Source organism: Chenopodium album, chromosome 7, assembly GCF_948465745.1.
Source record: "Chenopodium album chromosome 7, dcCheAlbu1.1, whole genome shotgun sequence".
In the NCBI taxonomy this organism is placed as follows: Eukaryota; Viridiplantae; Streptophyta; class Magnoliopsida; order Caryophyllales; family Amaranthaceae; genus Chenopodium; species Chenopodium album.
Window position 1 is genome coordinate 67021985 of NC_137840.1, and position 15027 is coordinate 67037011.

The 15027-nt window shown below is 33.7% G+C and overlaps 2 protein-coding genes across 3 annotated transcripts; both read right to left on the reverse strand.

The window, feature by feature from the left end:
• Nucleotides 1-4890: 4890 nt before the first annotated feature.
• LOC145638137 (putative protein phosphatase 2C 2) lies at nucleotides 4891-9071 on the reverse strand. Its single transcript, XM_081689097.1, has 5 exons — nucleotides 8465-9071; nucleotides 6987-7163; nucleotides 5883-6053; nucleotides 5582-5761; nucleotides 4891-5499 (listed from the first exon to the last, which is right to left on the reverse strand). The coding sequence occupies exons 1-5, from the start codon at nucleotides 8828-8830 to the stop codon at nucleotides 5320-5322; spliced, it is 1074 nt and encodes a 357-aa protein (XP_081545223.1). The 5' UTR covers nucleotides 8831-9071; the 3' UTR covers nucleotides 4891-5319.
• Nucleotides 9072-10777: 1706 nt separating this feature from the next.
• On the reverse strand, nucleotides 10778-14659 carry LOC145638138 (protein PARTING DANCERS-like). Of its 2 annotated transcripts, XM_081689099.1 has the most exons (9): nucleotides 14436-14655; nucleotides 13536-13660; nucleotides 13356-13444; nucleotides 13169-13264; nucleotides 12966-13060; nucleotides 12830-12870; nucleotides 12674-12757; nucleotides 11347-11516; nucleotides 10778-10962 (listed from the first exon to the last, which is right to left on the reverse strand). In XM_081689099.1, exons 1-8 carry the CDS (start codon nucleotides 14503-14505, stop codon nucleotides 11367-11369), a joined length of 750 nt encoding a protein of 249 aa, XP_081545225.1. In that variant the 5' UTR covers nucleotides 14506-14655; the 3' UTR covers nucleotides 10778-10962; nucleotides 11347-11366. The 2 variants fall into 2 exon arrangements, with proteins under 2 accessions (XP_081545225.1, XP_081545226.1); XM_081689100.1 differs by lacking the exons at nucleotides 10778-10962; nucleotides 11347-11516 and adding an exon at nucleotides 12498-12567 and having other exon boundaries at nucleotides 14436-14659.
• Nucleotides 14660-15027: the final 368 nt, after the last annotated feature.

The window sequence follows — 15027 nt, forward strand, 5'->3', positions numbered from 1 at the left end:
CCATGCCCTTTATTTCTCCCTTTTTCTTAGGGATTTTTCATTTGTTTCAGTGACAAAGTCGTCGTAAATGGTGGAGGATGGTATTAGGTCGATGGAAGGTGGGTGAGGATGAAGAAGATGAAGGTGGAGGAAAACTCGAGCTCCTTGAATGGAGTTAACACAAAGATGAAGAAGATGGTGTTAACGCCAACCTTCTGGACACCTTCTGTTGAAGCAACAATGAGCTGGCATAATCCTATTGTTCCTTAATATTACAAATTTACAATAACACAATTAGATCAACGAACTATGTTAATCTAATACATCAACTAGATGGGGCATTCCTCTAGGATAAAATACAATTAGATGGGGCATTCCTCTAGGTGACACTTAAACAATCTGGAATTATGTTGGATAAGTGGCATTCCTCTAGGATAAAATACAAGTTTATCAACTAGATGGGGCATTCCTCTAACGTTTTAAATTTAATAAGTTTTATTTAACTACCTTATTTAAAGTTAACTTAAGTTTTCAAAAAAAAAAATTATTCTATTCTATTATATTTATTTCGGCATTTATAAAAAAAAAAAGTATTTGTTTATTTTATCTAATTTTTGAATTATTTAATTATTTTTAAATAAAATTAATTAATTTATTTATTTTATTTTCTTAACTTCCTTGCTTGTTTCATTTTATCGGTGAGATTTGGGTAGCTTTAGAAAGGGCGTATAGGATAGATTATTTCTTTCTATATGCATTGTAATTAATTCTTTTGTCTTTTTATTATTGTATGAAGTGATTATGCAAGTTGTTTAATTGTATATGTTTTATCTAATGTTGCAAACTTGAGTGATCACCTAGTATCATGTTTAAGGTTTATATCATGTAATATGGAACCTATATGTGATGATTTGTGCTATATGATATGTGTAAATTAACTGTATGTGAAGCATGTAATTATGTGATTATTATAATGTGTTTATTAAATTATATTATTTACTTAATGCTTGGATTTTGGAAGGGATTTAATCAAAGGAATTATTTTATTTAATTTTCGTGTGCGTAGGAATGATTAAAATTAAATAATCATTTCCTTTAAAAGTGACTTATTAGGGGCGATTGTGTGGTCGTGTCCACCTTTCTACCTTAATATATATATTTGATGATTATGAATGTGATTTATTGAGCAAGTGAATTCTTTCGTGTTGATGTCGGCCTGAGAGTGTGTTACATTTCTAGGCAGAGAATGAGGATGGCTAACAACGATGCTTTAGCTGATGCTATTAGGCTTCTAGCTGAGAACTTGAACCAAAACCGCAATGATAATCCCGATCCTGCTGGTGAGCTAGTTAATAAATATTAAAGTGTGAATACGTGAGTTAAACTACGAGTGTTTCGTAGAGGATTGGGAGATGATTGAGAGGAGAACTACGACCTACGAGATTATAATGAAATGCTTGGTGATGTTTTTATTGAGGTGAGTTACGGGGGCGTAACTCTTTTCTTTTAAGGGGGGGTAGAATGCGATGTAATTTCGCGTTTTTTACCTCAATTATGCTATTTATTGCTTGAGTTTGCATGATTTTGCTCATTATTGAACAATATTGTTGTGTTTGCATGCAATTAAAGTATGTAAACTTTGGCCAAGACGAGTTTATTAAGCATAAAGTTCAGTTTATTGAGTGAGTGTGCATGTTGAGGATCAATCAATTTACAGCAATATAAAACACAAAAGTTTGAATGGTTTTGGAAAATTTATGACTTTTGGGTTAAGTTTTGAGGGCGAAACTTCTTTTAAGAGGGGTAGATTGTAATCCCCCATAATTTTTTAAATATTTTATAAATGAAAATTTATTTTATTTATAATATTTATTTGTTATTTTTCATAATTTAATTTCAAAAGTTTCAAATTATTAATCTGGGTCGAAATTTATTTGAACAAATTATTTTATGCACCTTTATTCTACAATTTATGTCCAATCACACAAGCCTAACCCATTTGTAATCGACCCATTATTTTTATGAGGCTCAATCTTCTTATTTACCCTACAATTCTCTCCTATAAATACCCCATGAATCCCCAAAAAATTTCCTACACAAAAAGGTTAGTCTTATTTTCTTTCTCCTTAGTTTTATTAATTTGTGTAATTATAATTATTGATTATGGGTTTTGATTTTATTGTTTGAAATTAATTTAATTAGTATCAAATTGTATTTTGATGATTAAACTTTATAATTTCAGATTTTATAAGTGTCATAATTTTCAGATTTTGTAAATTTTATAACCTAGGGTTTTTAATTATTGAAAAACATGATTTTAGGGTTTTTATGAACAATTGATTTAGGGCTTTTATAGTAATGATGTTTTGAAATTTTGGTGATTATAAGTACTAATTAGTTTAACTTAATTCCAGATCGTTTTGAACACTTAAATTCGTGTTTTTATTTTAAGATTTCCGTTCATTAATATTAATCCCGTTTTAATCCCGATCAGGTTCTGAACTCATCCGATTTTGACAAAAAAGTAGTGTTTTCCATGTGGAAAAAATCTTTTAAGAAAGAATCACTACCTTTGGTAATGAGCACCACCCTCTCGTGGCCAAATTCATCCTCTAAATATGATTTTCGGGCAGTTTTTGATTTTAACGAAGTTTTTTTATACTTAAAATATTATCCTTGAGTTTGATTAATAAAATTAATTATGTTTAAATTTAATTAAGCATAAATATATTTTTTTTTATTGAAGTTTTAAGTGCTGGAAATAGTTCCTAAGTACTACTTTTGATGTTTTATAAAGGGGGTTTAATCACCCATTAAAAAGGGAGATTATTAGAGGTTTTTAAATAATTTTAAGATTTTTATTAAACTTTAAACTTGTTGTAATTTCATGTATAAGAGTGTATTTTAAGGTTTTTATGAAGAAAATTTAAAGAACTATATATAAGCATCTAATTTTAACTAAAGGGAGGGTTTTAAAGTGTTGTTTGATTTGGATTTTGAAGGTTTTAAAGTAAGTTAGTGTTGCTGTAAATTTGATTGATTGGGTATTGATTGAGATGTTATTGTTTGGTTTAGGAGAGGAGTTTATTGAAGGTGATTTCTAGTTTTTAAGTGGCCAACCGAATTGTTTACACGAGGTACGTACATGTCTACTTCGTTGTAAGTAGTATCATGTTTAAGTACCAAAGAAAAGAACTTAGTTTCATGATTAGAGAACACTTGGATGAAAATTGTTTGGTTATACATTTAATTAATTCATTTGCTTATGTTTATGAAACATGTTTTGGTGAATTGATTATGTTTGTATGGAATTATGGATGCAAACATGTTGAATTATATTGGATTAATTGTTTGTATGGAATGTTGATACAAGCATATTTTTATTGGATCGGTTTGTTAACCACATTTGGATTATTAAAGGATTGAAACTGAATGGTTTAAGTGGAATGAATTTATTAATTATTCCACAAGGTTGTTATTTATTTTATTACTCAATCATGAATTGTTAGTATGTTGAGTAAAGGTGGATTAAGCCGAAATGGCTAGGTGGGTTGACTATGTTCAACAATTTTGAATAATTTGGAAGTTTAATGGAATTAAAGGTCAAATTGTGATGTGATCACCATTGTCCTAAATAAGATTAAAAGTAAATTGATGTATGATTTTTATGTATGGTCTATTTGATTGAGTCGACTATTAATTAAAATTGTAATCACGTAAAGTGAAACATGGATGAGCAATAAAACTCTAGAAAGCGTGCACTTCTAGAGTATTGACAATTATGGGTTGGGGTACACGGTGGTAGCCCGTGGCTTTCCGAGGCTTGTTTAATCAACATGTCCTCTTTTCTTTTGGTATTTACATTTTATTTTATAATGAAAGTTAGATGGGATCCTAGACTAACTTTGTGAGAATGGAGTCGCGCCCATTCTTGCATCGCGCTAAACTTTTATTTTAAATGGTCATTTGGGACCAAAATGATTTGGTGGATTGGACAACCTCGTCTATTGCTTACTCCAAACTAAATTAATTAAATTAAATATAAAGAGTCAAGTGTTTGGAATTGATTAGAAAGTATGTTGAGTCAATTGAATTGTTTAAGTGTGGAGTCTTGATTAATGAATTCAAGTTGTATGTTTATTTACTTTAATTAGTTGAGCATGTCAGGTTTTGTGCGTTGTAGCTTGTATGTACTCAGCTTTGCTGATTGCGTGCTTTTGTGTGTTTTCTTTTGGTCATGGCCTTCGCCTTTCAATGACCCTGTGACGATCCAATTATTACACTTGTATTATTGGGGAGCAGTATTGCACAGGTTAGCTTGATGATGTGAAGTTCGGGGATTTGACATACGCATTGTCAAGGGATTGGTGTGATTGAGAGTATTCGTTCTTTGTGTTAAACTTATTTATGTTTTACTATTCTAATTATGTTTTGGGATTTCGATTATTGATTTTTAAATAAGGGTCTTTATGGTTCCAATTTGTAAGCTTTGACTTATTGATTTTCTAAATTATATTATTTTAAGATTTAAGTTGGATTTCCGCTGCAATACTTTGATAAAGCCTTAACGTTTTAACACGTGGCGGTAACATGTCAATGGTTCTCCTCTATTTTTATTTAAAGTAAGTGGTTTTAAAAGGGAGAATTATTGGGGTGTTACAGGTTGCGAGTACACTAAATACAAGGTGTGCTAAGGTTTCTTAGGTGGTGATCAATGCACCTTTGCTTGTTAGCCACGCACCTTGGATTTTATCAAGATCTAACTTGACATTTATGAGTAATATTAACATATTTAACGCATAGAACTATAGAAGACCTTGTTCTCTATAAAAAGAATTTTCTTTAATTTCTTTTTTTTTTTTTTTTTTTTTTTTTTGACAGGAAGAATTTTCTTTAATTTCACCCAAGTAGTAAAATTTTCTTAGGCTGATATCATGATGAGAGTCATAAAACTATCCAATGTATGAAGAAAAAAAATTGCTTCTTTGTACATAAAAGTAAACATGCACAAATCAAGAACTTGTTTTTCCACACCCCTTTTTTTCTTTTAGCTCCTTTCATAAAATCTACCAATTACTACTGAAAAAAAAAAACGTTACAGAGATAATTTCTACTTGTCTACTTGATAAATCTAAAGCTAGTACGTACTAGTTTATTTCTAAGTCCTAACCAAATCTATACAAAATTGATGCAGTTTGTTTTCCCCTCCGTGAGCTTTCCGTTGATCATTGAAACATATCATAAGCATTTTTCGCCACTACTTCCCATGTCCAGCTTAATTATTTATATTTACAGTCCAATAACGGAACATGAAATTTTATGATGTTGATAAATGCACACTTATGCGAATGTTTCAGCACTTGAATCAGCAACCGCGACATATGTTTGAAGGTTGATCACTATGACAGTGATGTCGTCTTTGTTACCTCTGCTAAAGGATACATCAACAAGTTTCTTGCAGGATTCCATTGCATTTGCTTCTTCCCTTGAAACGATATCGACAGCCTCTTGTTCACTCACCTGTGTGCAATATAGGATGAAATGGGATGCACACAAGACCAAAGACCAACTAATTATAAATCAAAAGGATTTCTTTCTGTACCTTGTCCCAAAGCCCGTCGGAGGCCATTATAATGAAGTCACAATCTGAGGTTAAGGGGACTTTCTGAATCTCGGGTTCAGAAATAATCCACTCTTTCAAATGCAGGTCTCCTATTGCTCTTGACACTGCTAGAGTGCCTTGAAGTCTCCAAACTCCGTTGCAGCTATGTACAAATCCACCCTGCAATTTCATGATGATTAAACAAAATTGATATCTTATGATTATTAACTACAGAGTAACAGAAAGCTGCAGTTCAGAGTTATATATGGCCTACAGGCCCTGCAATGTTAGATGCACTTACTGTGCTTTCTATTCGAAAACGCTCATCTTCTCTGCTTAGGTGGTGATCATTTGTCAGTTTAGTTGCTAAACCTCTTCTACTCAAAACTACTCCACAATCACCAACGTTAGCAGCGTGTAATTCACCATTCCTTATGAGCACACTCGCTGCACAAGCTCCACTACTTACACCCTGCATTTAAAGCATGCATACTGATCAATACTTGCACATATAATATAGATTATCATCATCATAATATATTCTAGTAATGAAGCTAATTCAAATTGTTAGTCATTCACAAGCTAAGTGAACCATAGATAAGCTATGTTTGATGATAAGGCAATGGATAATGCAATGGTCTCTCATCAAACTACATTAATGGAATGATCCTATGCTAGAATCTAACTCGATCATCCACAGGTTCAAGGGATGTACAAAAAGGATTTGGCCAGAGAGATAAGTCCTATTGGGAGGGTGGAACCAAATAAAATGGTGTATGATAGAAAATCTGGGGGCTACTATACACAAAGTTATGAGGTCAAATGTGCGCAACACATACAAGGCCAATAGTAATAGAGAGGTTATTTCCAATTGACCTTTAAATTAAACTGCGATTTTTAAGGGTAATTAAAAATCTAGGCATTTTAACAACCATTTAATGTAGTCAGGAAAAATGAATTTTAACTCCATTGAATTTAGATAAAATTAAGGGTACAAGAGCTACATCCTACATATTTCCTAATAGAAAATTCCAATCTTATACTATTCAAAAAATAATGTTGTTACAAAAATACCATAATTAATATTCAAAAAATGAAGATTGAGAGATTTCAAAAGTAGTCATGCATGACATAACATCCGAATCTGAGTAGGATGAATAATGAGTTGTATATACAACAGATTGCATATAGAAAAATCATACCTACGTAGGAATCAACAAGGAAATTGCTGAATTGAAGTACATTTTATTCAAGGCATAGACTAAGTCAATAATATTATATGTATCAATGTATACAGCCGTTTTCTTGTAACGTAGACGCTTTGACACGGTCAATGATTGTAAAATGCTTGTTATTATTACATACATACAGATTACAGAAGATTAATTATGGTTCAATGATTTACCTGACTAAGGAATCCTCTATCAGTCTCCAAGTAGCCGTCGCGTATGGCTTGATCCACTTCTTGCTGATCTTCTTCCTTAAGGTTTTCAAGTGTATTCAGAATGTTTTTCCCTAAGTTATCTGCAACGTAATCAGCTGCAGCTTGGCCTCCGTGTCCATCAACAACAGCAAAAAATGCCTGTTTTTCCAACGTTTCAATACAAACATCAATTATTGAAACAAGTTATCATCATAACGTACTCCCTCCGTTACATAATAAACGTCCACATAATTAGTATGTATGGATTAGGGATGTCAGTGGGGCGGGTCAAGTAGGAGACCCGCCCCATCCCCGCCCCAATAGGGCGGGGATGGGTCTCAGTTTGGCGGGTGGTGGGGCGGGGATGGGGATAAAAACCATACCCGCCATGGGTGATGGGGCGGGGGTGGATTTTAAGTTGTACCCGCCCCATCCCCGCCCCGCCCCACCTGCCCCACTTCATACCCGCACCATCCCCACCTCATACCCACATCTATATATCTTTTAAAGCAAAATTACATACTTTTATACTATTTATAAAATAATTACGTGAAATACAATATTAATTATAATACTTTGTATGACACTTATATTATAACACAAAAATGTGTGTAGAATGTTTTATTTTATAATTCGTATTAATTATGTAAGATTGTTTATTTGAGATACAGAGATTAGGTGGATCTTGGATGGGGATTAGGCGGGTCTTTGGTGGGGATAAGGTAGGGATGGATATCCAAGTGGGGGGTGGGGCGGGGATGGTTTTGGAGTTGTACCCGGTGGGGCGGGGATGGGGATGAAAATTGGACCCGCCGCGGGGATGGGGATGGGGATGGGGATGAAAATATTAGGTGGGGATGGGGATGGAAAGGCCAACATCCGCCCCGCCCCGCCCCATTGACATCCCTAGTATGGATGACAATCACGACAATACTTTAGAATATTTTGATATTACTCCCTTGTCCTATGTATGAAAATAAAAACATTTCACCTCGGATATTATTATGATATAAATAATCGCTAAACCATCATCAATGTCCCGTAAAAATTAAAACTCAATACTGGGTGCACCATCTAATTTGCAATTTAGTATGACTTATTACATTCGTAGGAGCAATATGAATTTTTCTTTAGTACTTTCTCACTTTTTTTGTTCGTTTCATTCCATCTACATTCTACATTCATTATTATGTTCTCATTCAATGATTATTCCCAAAATTTCAAAATACGGAGTAAGAAAAAACATTTATTCTTAATTTTGACATAATAAATAGATTAAAATCAGCCAATAAAATATTACTCGTAGTATAATGGTACTCATAGTCATTTTAAGGATGACTATCATAGAGTTTTCAGGAGTTTTTTTAGGGACAAATTAAGGGAAAACCATTTGGTTTTTTTTTTTTTTTTTTTTTTTTTATCAACTAAATGAGAAAGGTTTAAGGGTGGTGATAATGTACCTGGTTAGAGTCACCAGAAATGTCAGTAACGACCTTGTATCGATCTTCCATATGCTCTCGCCTTCCTTTCTTACTAATTACACAATATTCCCTCCCTTGGATTGCAACTTCAACATTTTCAATCTTCCTTTTCTCCGAAAAAAACACATTCTCAGGGCTAAATTCAGGCAAGACTAGCATTGCAGGCCTCTTTCGCGACTTAACTAATGGCACTGCATTGACATTAACAACGTCAAATGATTCATTCCCCTGTGAAAGCGAGGAATGTAAATGCCCTCCAAGTTGATGAACCATAACATCAGTAACCCATGGGAACGAAGAAGGAGATGATAGAGGGACATGAAGTGGCATAGGAACGGCTTCCATTATTATCACTCGAAAAAGACACTAAACAAAACTAACTTCCTAGACAATAAAAGGAGAAAAACCTTAGGAAATCCTCATCATTCTACCATAACTTATGAATTATATATATATAACCCATAACCTTAAGCTAACTTAGCTTGACAAATAAATAACTAATACAAGAAAAGAGTTGTTGTACACTTTTACTTATATAATCCATGGTATATATTAGACGGGTCAAAATCCGGGTTAGAAGAGAAGGTTGTCACGGTCGTATGATCGCGACAAATGCACGTTTCTCATAGAAGAGAGAATGAAAAGGAGGGAATGTATTGAATGGGAAGCTTTCTTTGGGTTAAGGGAAAGATGGAAATGGTCTTTGTAAGGTGACGCATTCTAATTTCTAATTCGATCATAAAGGTTGACTTTTTTGTATGGATGCATAAAGAATCGTTGAATAAAAGGCACAAAACTATCCGCCGAATTGCCAAGGTCGTACTATTGAAAACGACAACAAAAGCTAACATGCACGACATCTCCTATACAAGTATTTAATTTCATAAAGTCCGTATCGATTAAATTGGACGTTTCGAGGAGGGAAAATCATGGGTTGTTGTTATTGGTGCATGATATTTAGGTGGCCGGTGGTCAATCATGAAGTGTCCGATACTTCATGTAATCTAAAACCGTTGCAGAAAGAAAAGGGCTTCATATAAAACCAGTTGGACGGCTAAAAATCTAATGTGTGAAGTACGAAGTATACAAAATTACAAAATTCTACTTTATAGTGATTAAAGTTTGTGTTGTATAACATTGAAAGAATAAAACTCCTAAGGACACTTTGAGGTGGAAATTTCCTGTAATCTTCCTCCTCTCCTAACTCTACTCCAAAGGGGTCTAGCAGACTAAGCTAAGTTAGATTGAGCTCTATAGGGTTCTAAATCGATAAGCACTTACTCCCTCTGTTTCCAAAACTTCGACCCTTTTGGCCTAATTTTAGTCTCAAAATGATCGACCCATTTGCATTAAAAATACCCACCAATTTACAACAATATTTGTGTAAATTTAGCTTCCTCATATAAAATTTTGTTTTTTCATGTATTTTAATACTTTATTATCTTACAAACCCCGTGTAAATTTATCTTTTCAATATGTTTTTATTTTTTTTTTATTTAAGTTTTTTAATAACCGCGAAATCAACCTAAAAGGGTCGAAATTTTAGAGACGAAAGGAGTATAAATGTATAATAGTTTTTGACGAAGTAAGATACTAGAATGGAAAATGTCTATGCACTCTCAATTTTTTTAGCGCCTCCAACTATGAGTGCACATGTAAAAAAGGATTACATAACTCTATTAACTAGTTTAATTAGTCTCTGTTTCCTTAACCAAGTCAACTCTTTGTTCATAGTCTAATTTACTGTCTATAATATGAGGCGTTATTTACCTAACTTGTCAGGCAAGTTGAATTTTGTTATTGGGAAGTAAAAACTAGGTGTACTATTTTACAGATTGAGTTCAACGAGTCTAACATTCTTTACTTATGATTGATTATTTCAAATCATCCGGGCGCAAGCTAATTACCAACATCGGCAAAAATTATAGCTGTGGTCTTTGGACCATGGAGCATTTTACTTGCAAGCCAAAACAAAGCCGTTGTATGTTAGGGTCTAAGGGAGTAAGAACTATGTCTTAGTCTCTTAGATATATCGTACACCCGAGTGTATGTAAGAAATTGGTTCATTTATCCATGCACCCCCCTACACATAAGAGCTCCAAGCCACAAGGATGTTTTGTCCGATATGATACATCATTTTTTATTTTCCTTTATTCATTCTGATTAGTGAATATGACAACTACTACTAAGTAGAACATTTTTGTCTATTAAAGTATTAAACAATGATGCTCCAGCTAAACCCAGTCCAACAGGTTAGGTAATAGCTTCATGAGTGCATTGTCTGATTGATTCAACCCTTTCTTTTTACAGTGAAGCAAAACTGAGAGAGAGAGAGAGGTTATAAAAGTCAAACATACATTTATCAGCATAAATTTTGGTCAATTTGTGCTAACAGTTTCTTCCTTAAGTGCAAATTTTCATCTTCCTCAAGTAGCTAGTAGATTAGAATTTCCGCGACTACACACTCATTCTATTGCCTGAAAATGAACGAGTCACAAGTGAAATAAATTAAGAACAAACCAAAAGAGCAGGCATTGACAGGGCCAAACATAGTGCCAGCCACGCAGTATTCTAGATGTCTTTTTTTTTTTCTTTTTTTTTTTTTCAGACTGATAGAACATGCAAATAACAATCAGACAGTATGGGTGGTCATTGTTGAACGGTTGAACATAATCAGATTACTTAACCACTGCGTTAGTGCAAATTTCAACAAACTGCTGACATAACTTTGATGGTGATTTATTGTAAGAACTTCTAGTTGCTCAAAACCTAAAGAAACTCTACACCGATATTTGGAACATCAATAGTCAATGTAGTATAGTCGTATAGATAACTTAGAGCAAGCAGATAATATTTCATACCTCTAATTTGGTATCTTCACTCAATTAATTTTTGGACTGAGGTAGTACTTTGGATCCCTGAAAAACCTCCAAATAGTTTCTGCCTTCTCAGCTGAAAGGTCGGTGTTTTCCAGAATATACTCCTTTGATGCTTTTGCTATTGCTTCTATAGATCCAATAGCTTGATTGAGCTGGACAGAGCGGATAATTAGTTCCATGTTCATAGCTAGTTAGAGTATAATTGTATGCAGCCATGCAGAACATCAACGGCAATTGACACTATTTTCACTATCTGAAATATAGGTCTGGCATCCCTATAGTTAATATATTGATCATCTATGTGCTAACATTTTTCGCTAAATTAATTAAACATTCACTAGCCTCAGCAGTCAGTAGAATCTTTATTCATCCAACTGCTAGTCATACATAAATCAATGGAAAATATTAGGAACAAATAATGTTCATTTTTTCTGTAGAATAGCATGCAATAAGTATAGAAAGTTAGTGTTCAGAGGTCCAAGGTAATACATCCAGACCATCCCTCATAAACAAACAGTTCCATCACCCCCTAATACTACCACACTACTAAAACAGCTGCTTGGTTAACATGGTTCTAAGGGCTCCAACCTGAGGGAGTTTTTTTTCCTCCAGATTTTCATTCCATGGCATAAGGCTAGAACTCTTGTATATAGAAATGACCAGAATCAATTCCTAGCATTTCTGGTCAACAAGCAGAGTCTAACATACATACTTTCACCATCATACAGAAACTAGTGAAACAATGATGTAAGCCAAATTTTAGCTATAATGTGGATATCACCACTCTTGGTACCTCTCCTTTTCTAGCACTAAACCCCCTTCATCCAAGATGTCTTTCTTTTGCTTGGTAACAGATATTCTCCTCTCAGGGAAGTATGTTCTGGTCATTTTCATTATTTATGAGAATTATGACTAGGTTGGAGGGGTGAGGGTGTGTGAAGAGGTATGGGGCTCAATGATATAAATTAAAATTCAGGAACCAAAGTAGCCTTCTCGGTTTCTAGTTAACTTCATCAGGTCCAAGCCATCCAACAATATCTACACTTCCTCCAAAATCCAAATTAATTCTTCATGGACAAGCAAGACAAAGCATGCAAATTGTCATTTACCAATGGGTATATAATACCATTAAGAATCTTTCGTTGCAGAAGATAATCTTTTTGCACTGGACAATCATTGAAACCATTTGCTCATATTCTGAACCTTATTCAAGTTTTCAACACGAAATGTATAAGTTTTTAATGCCAAGGAAAATGGATTCTTTATTCTAACAGAAACAAAGGTAAAGTGGGATCTAATGTTATTTTACCGAGTTTGCATCATGGTTGTCTATGCCAGGTATAGATGTGACTACCCTGAGAAAAGCATCCATCCCTTCCACAGCTTGTTTCCTCTTCAAGAAAAAGGAAAAACATCACATTAAGTAGTCATATATTAGAGCATAATTCCACTTAAAGGAGCTAACCTCAGCCTTCATACGTGCTATGATATCTTGTTGCTTGCACACTGAACAGGATTTTCATCAGTCAACAAAATAAGAATGAGCAAACATTCAATAACAAAACTGACATCAGACAAGCTTCAAAAAGAAAATTCTTTACCCCCACGGGCATGAGCAATCTTCACAATTTTCTCAAAACCCATCTCCAAGTCAAGAACTGGCAAAAATGTAGGCCTTCCAATATCAATTCCACTCCTTCACAAAGCAAACAAAATAACAATAAATTAAATTACAAAGATACTTCAATTCCAGTTGATTGCAATAAAATTAATTCAAATGAGTACAGTAAATTCAGGGACTCACTTGAAGTAAGAGCGAACAAAGGAATCGTTTTGCTCCTTAGTTGGGAGGGTGACAACAACATAGAGGTTTGCAAATTGTTCCTTCAGCTTATGTACCCTATAAATCATTATCACAGTCAGAGAATGAGAGAACTCTTACAAGAAAGTTTAAGAGAAGTCATAATAAAAAAAAATAAAAAAAATATAACCTGCTGTACATCTGTGTGGAGCTGTTGTAATCCCATGAAGTGACAAAGACAAAAGCCACTGACACTCCGCCACAGTTGAAAATAAAATCCTACTAACATAGATGATATGTCAACATGGAGTGCTTAGCGAAAAGTAATTCAAAAAAAATGACAGATTATGAAAAGTTACAAGCGAATTACAGGTGCAATAGGGACAATGTTAAACCGGAAAGAGTTTGCACTGAGAAATGTCGAGATGAAGTTGATGAAGGATGGATGTTGCTCTTCTTTCCACTTGTTGCTCATCATACATACCCCACTACTACCTGAACAATGACAGAATTCGGCTTACTTACTTCATGATTTCTATAAAAGCAAGACATATTATACAAGAAGCAAAAACTCCTACCTAAACAACAATATTTTCTCAACAAAATACAGCCATTTAACCAATTTCCAGGTTGTCTTCCTCATTCTAGCCAAAACATTTTACGAGTCTCAGTGCACTGCCAGTGTTATTGCGTGCTAGTGTTACCGCGATTACAGCCCTTACTAGTCAATTATATAGTTCAAAACGTTCACAGATAATGTTGCTTATGGTTTGCTCAAATGATTATTACGAATCTTCCATTAGTTTCATTACTTCCATAAATCCAGGAAACTAGCAAATTATAATATCAGGACTAATCTAATCAGTGGTTTTGTTCATCACACTTCACAACAAACATGCTTACAGAACTTGAGAAATCAATTACTTTGAACATATTTTGCATAAATATATTATTTGTACATATACACTGTAATTAGAGCATAATTTGGCATATACTTTGAAGAAACTAAACAATTTCCTCAATCTAATCGAACAGTATGACGATTAATTTTATTTGTCAAACCTACTAAGGAGAGCGATTAATGTCGCAAAATCGCTAATTAAATTGCGAATTAGCACATAAAAATTCACAATTATCCTGATAATAAGGCGGAAAATAACTGAAATCAACAATTGTAAAACTACAATGGCGGAAATCAATTGGCAATGCGATTTGTGCTATTTCAATTGACCTGAAATTTGAATGAAAGAGTAAAGGAAAAGGAAATTACCAGTCTGATTTGAATAGTCAGATGAAGTTCGAGATGGTTGAGCTCTGTAATTTCTTCCGAAATCCGCCATTGATGCTGAGCAACCGCTCTGCTGCAGGATAGCGCGCGAGAGAGAAAGGTGGTGTGGGAAGAGCGCGAGAATGAGTTCACTTGTTCAAATTTCTGTACAGAGATTATGTATGGAATTATGGGAAATTGCCAAATTGGGAATTCCTCTTTGATAATTTTATTTTTTATTTTTTTTTAATATATTTTTTTAACCCTTTTAGAGGATTGTATGGAATTCTGAAGTTGGTCTCTAAATTAAGATTATGAATTTACGTATTTATGGTTAGTCAATTATGTATAATACTCCTTTGGTTTCTAAATGATCTCACTATTTCACTGTTTGTCAAATTTCACGAAAATTAAACTTTAAGAGAAAAAAATACATAAAGTAAATTAATAGTAAAAGAATTGTGAGTAGGTCGCAAATAATAAATATATGAAAAAAGAATAAAGTACAATATACATGCACATGAGTGGGTTATAAATACTTAGAGAATATATGTGAGGTTATTTTAGGTAGTTTAGTAAATTATTCTTCTACTTG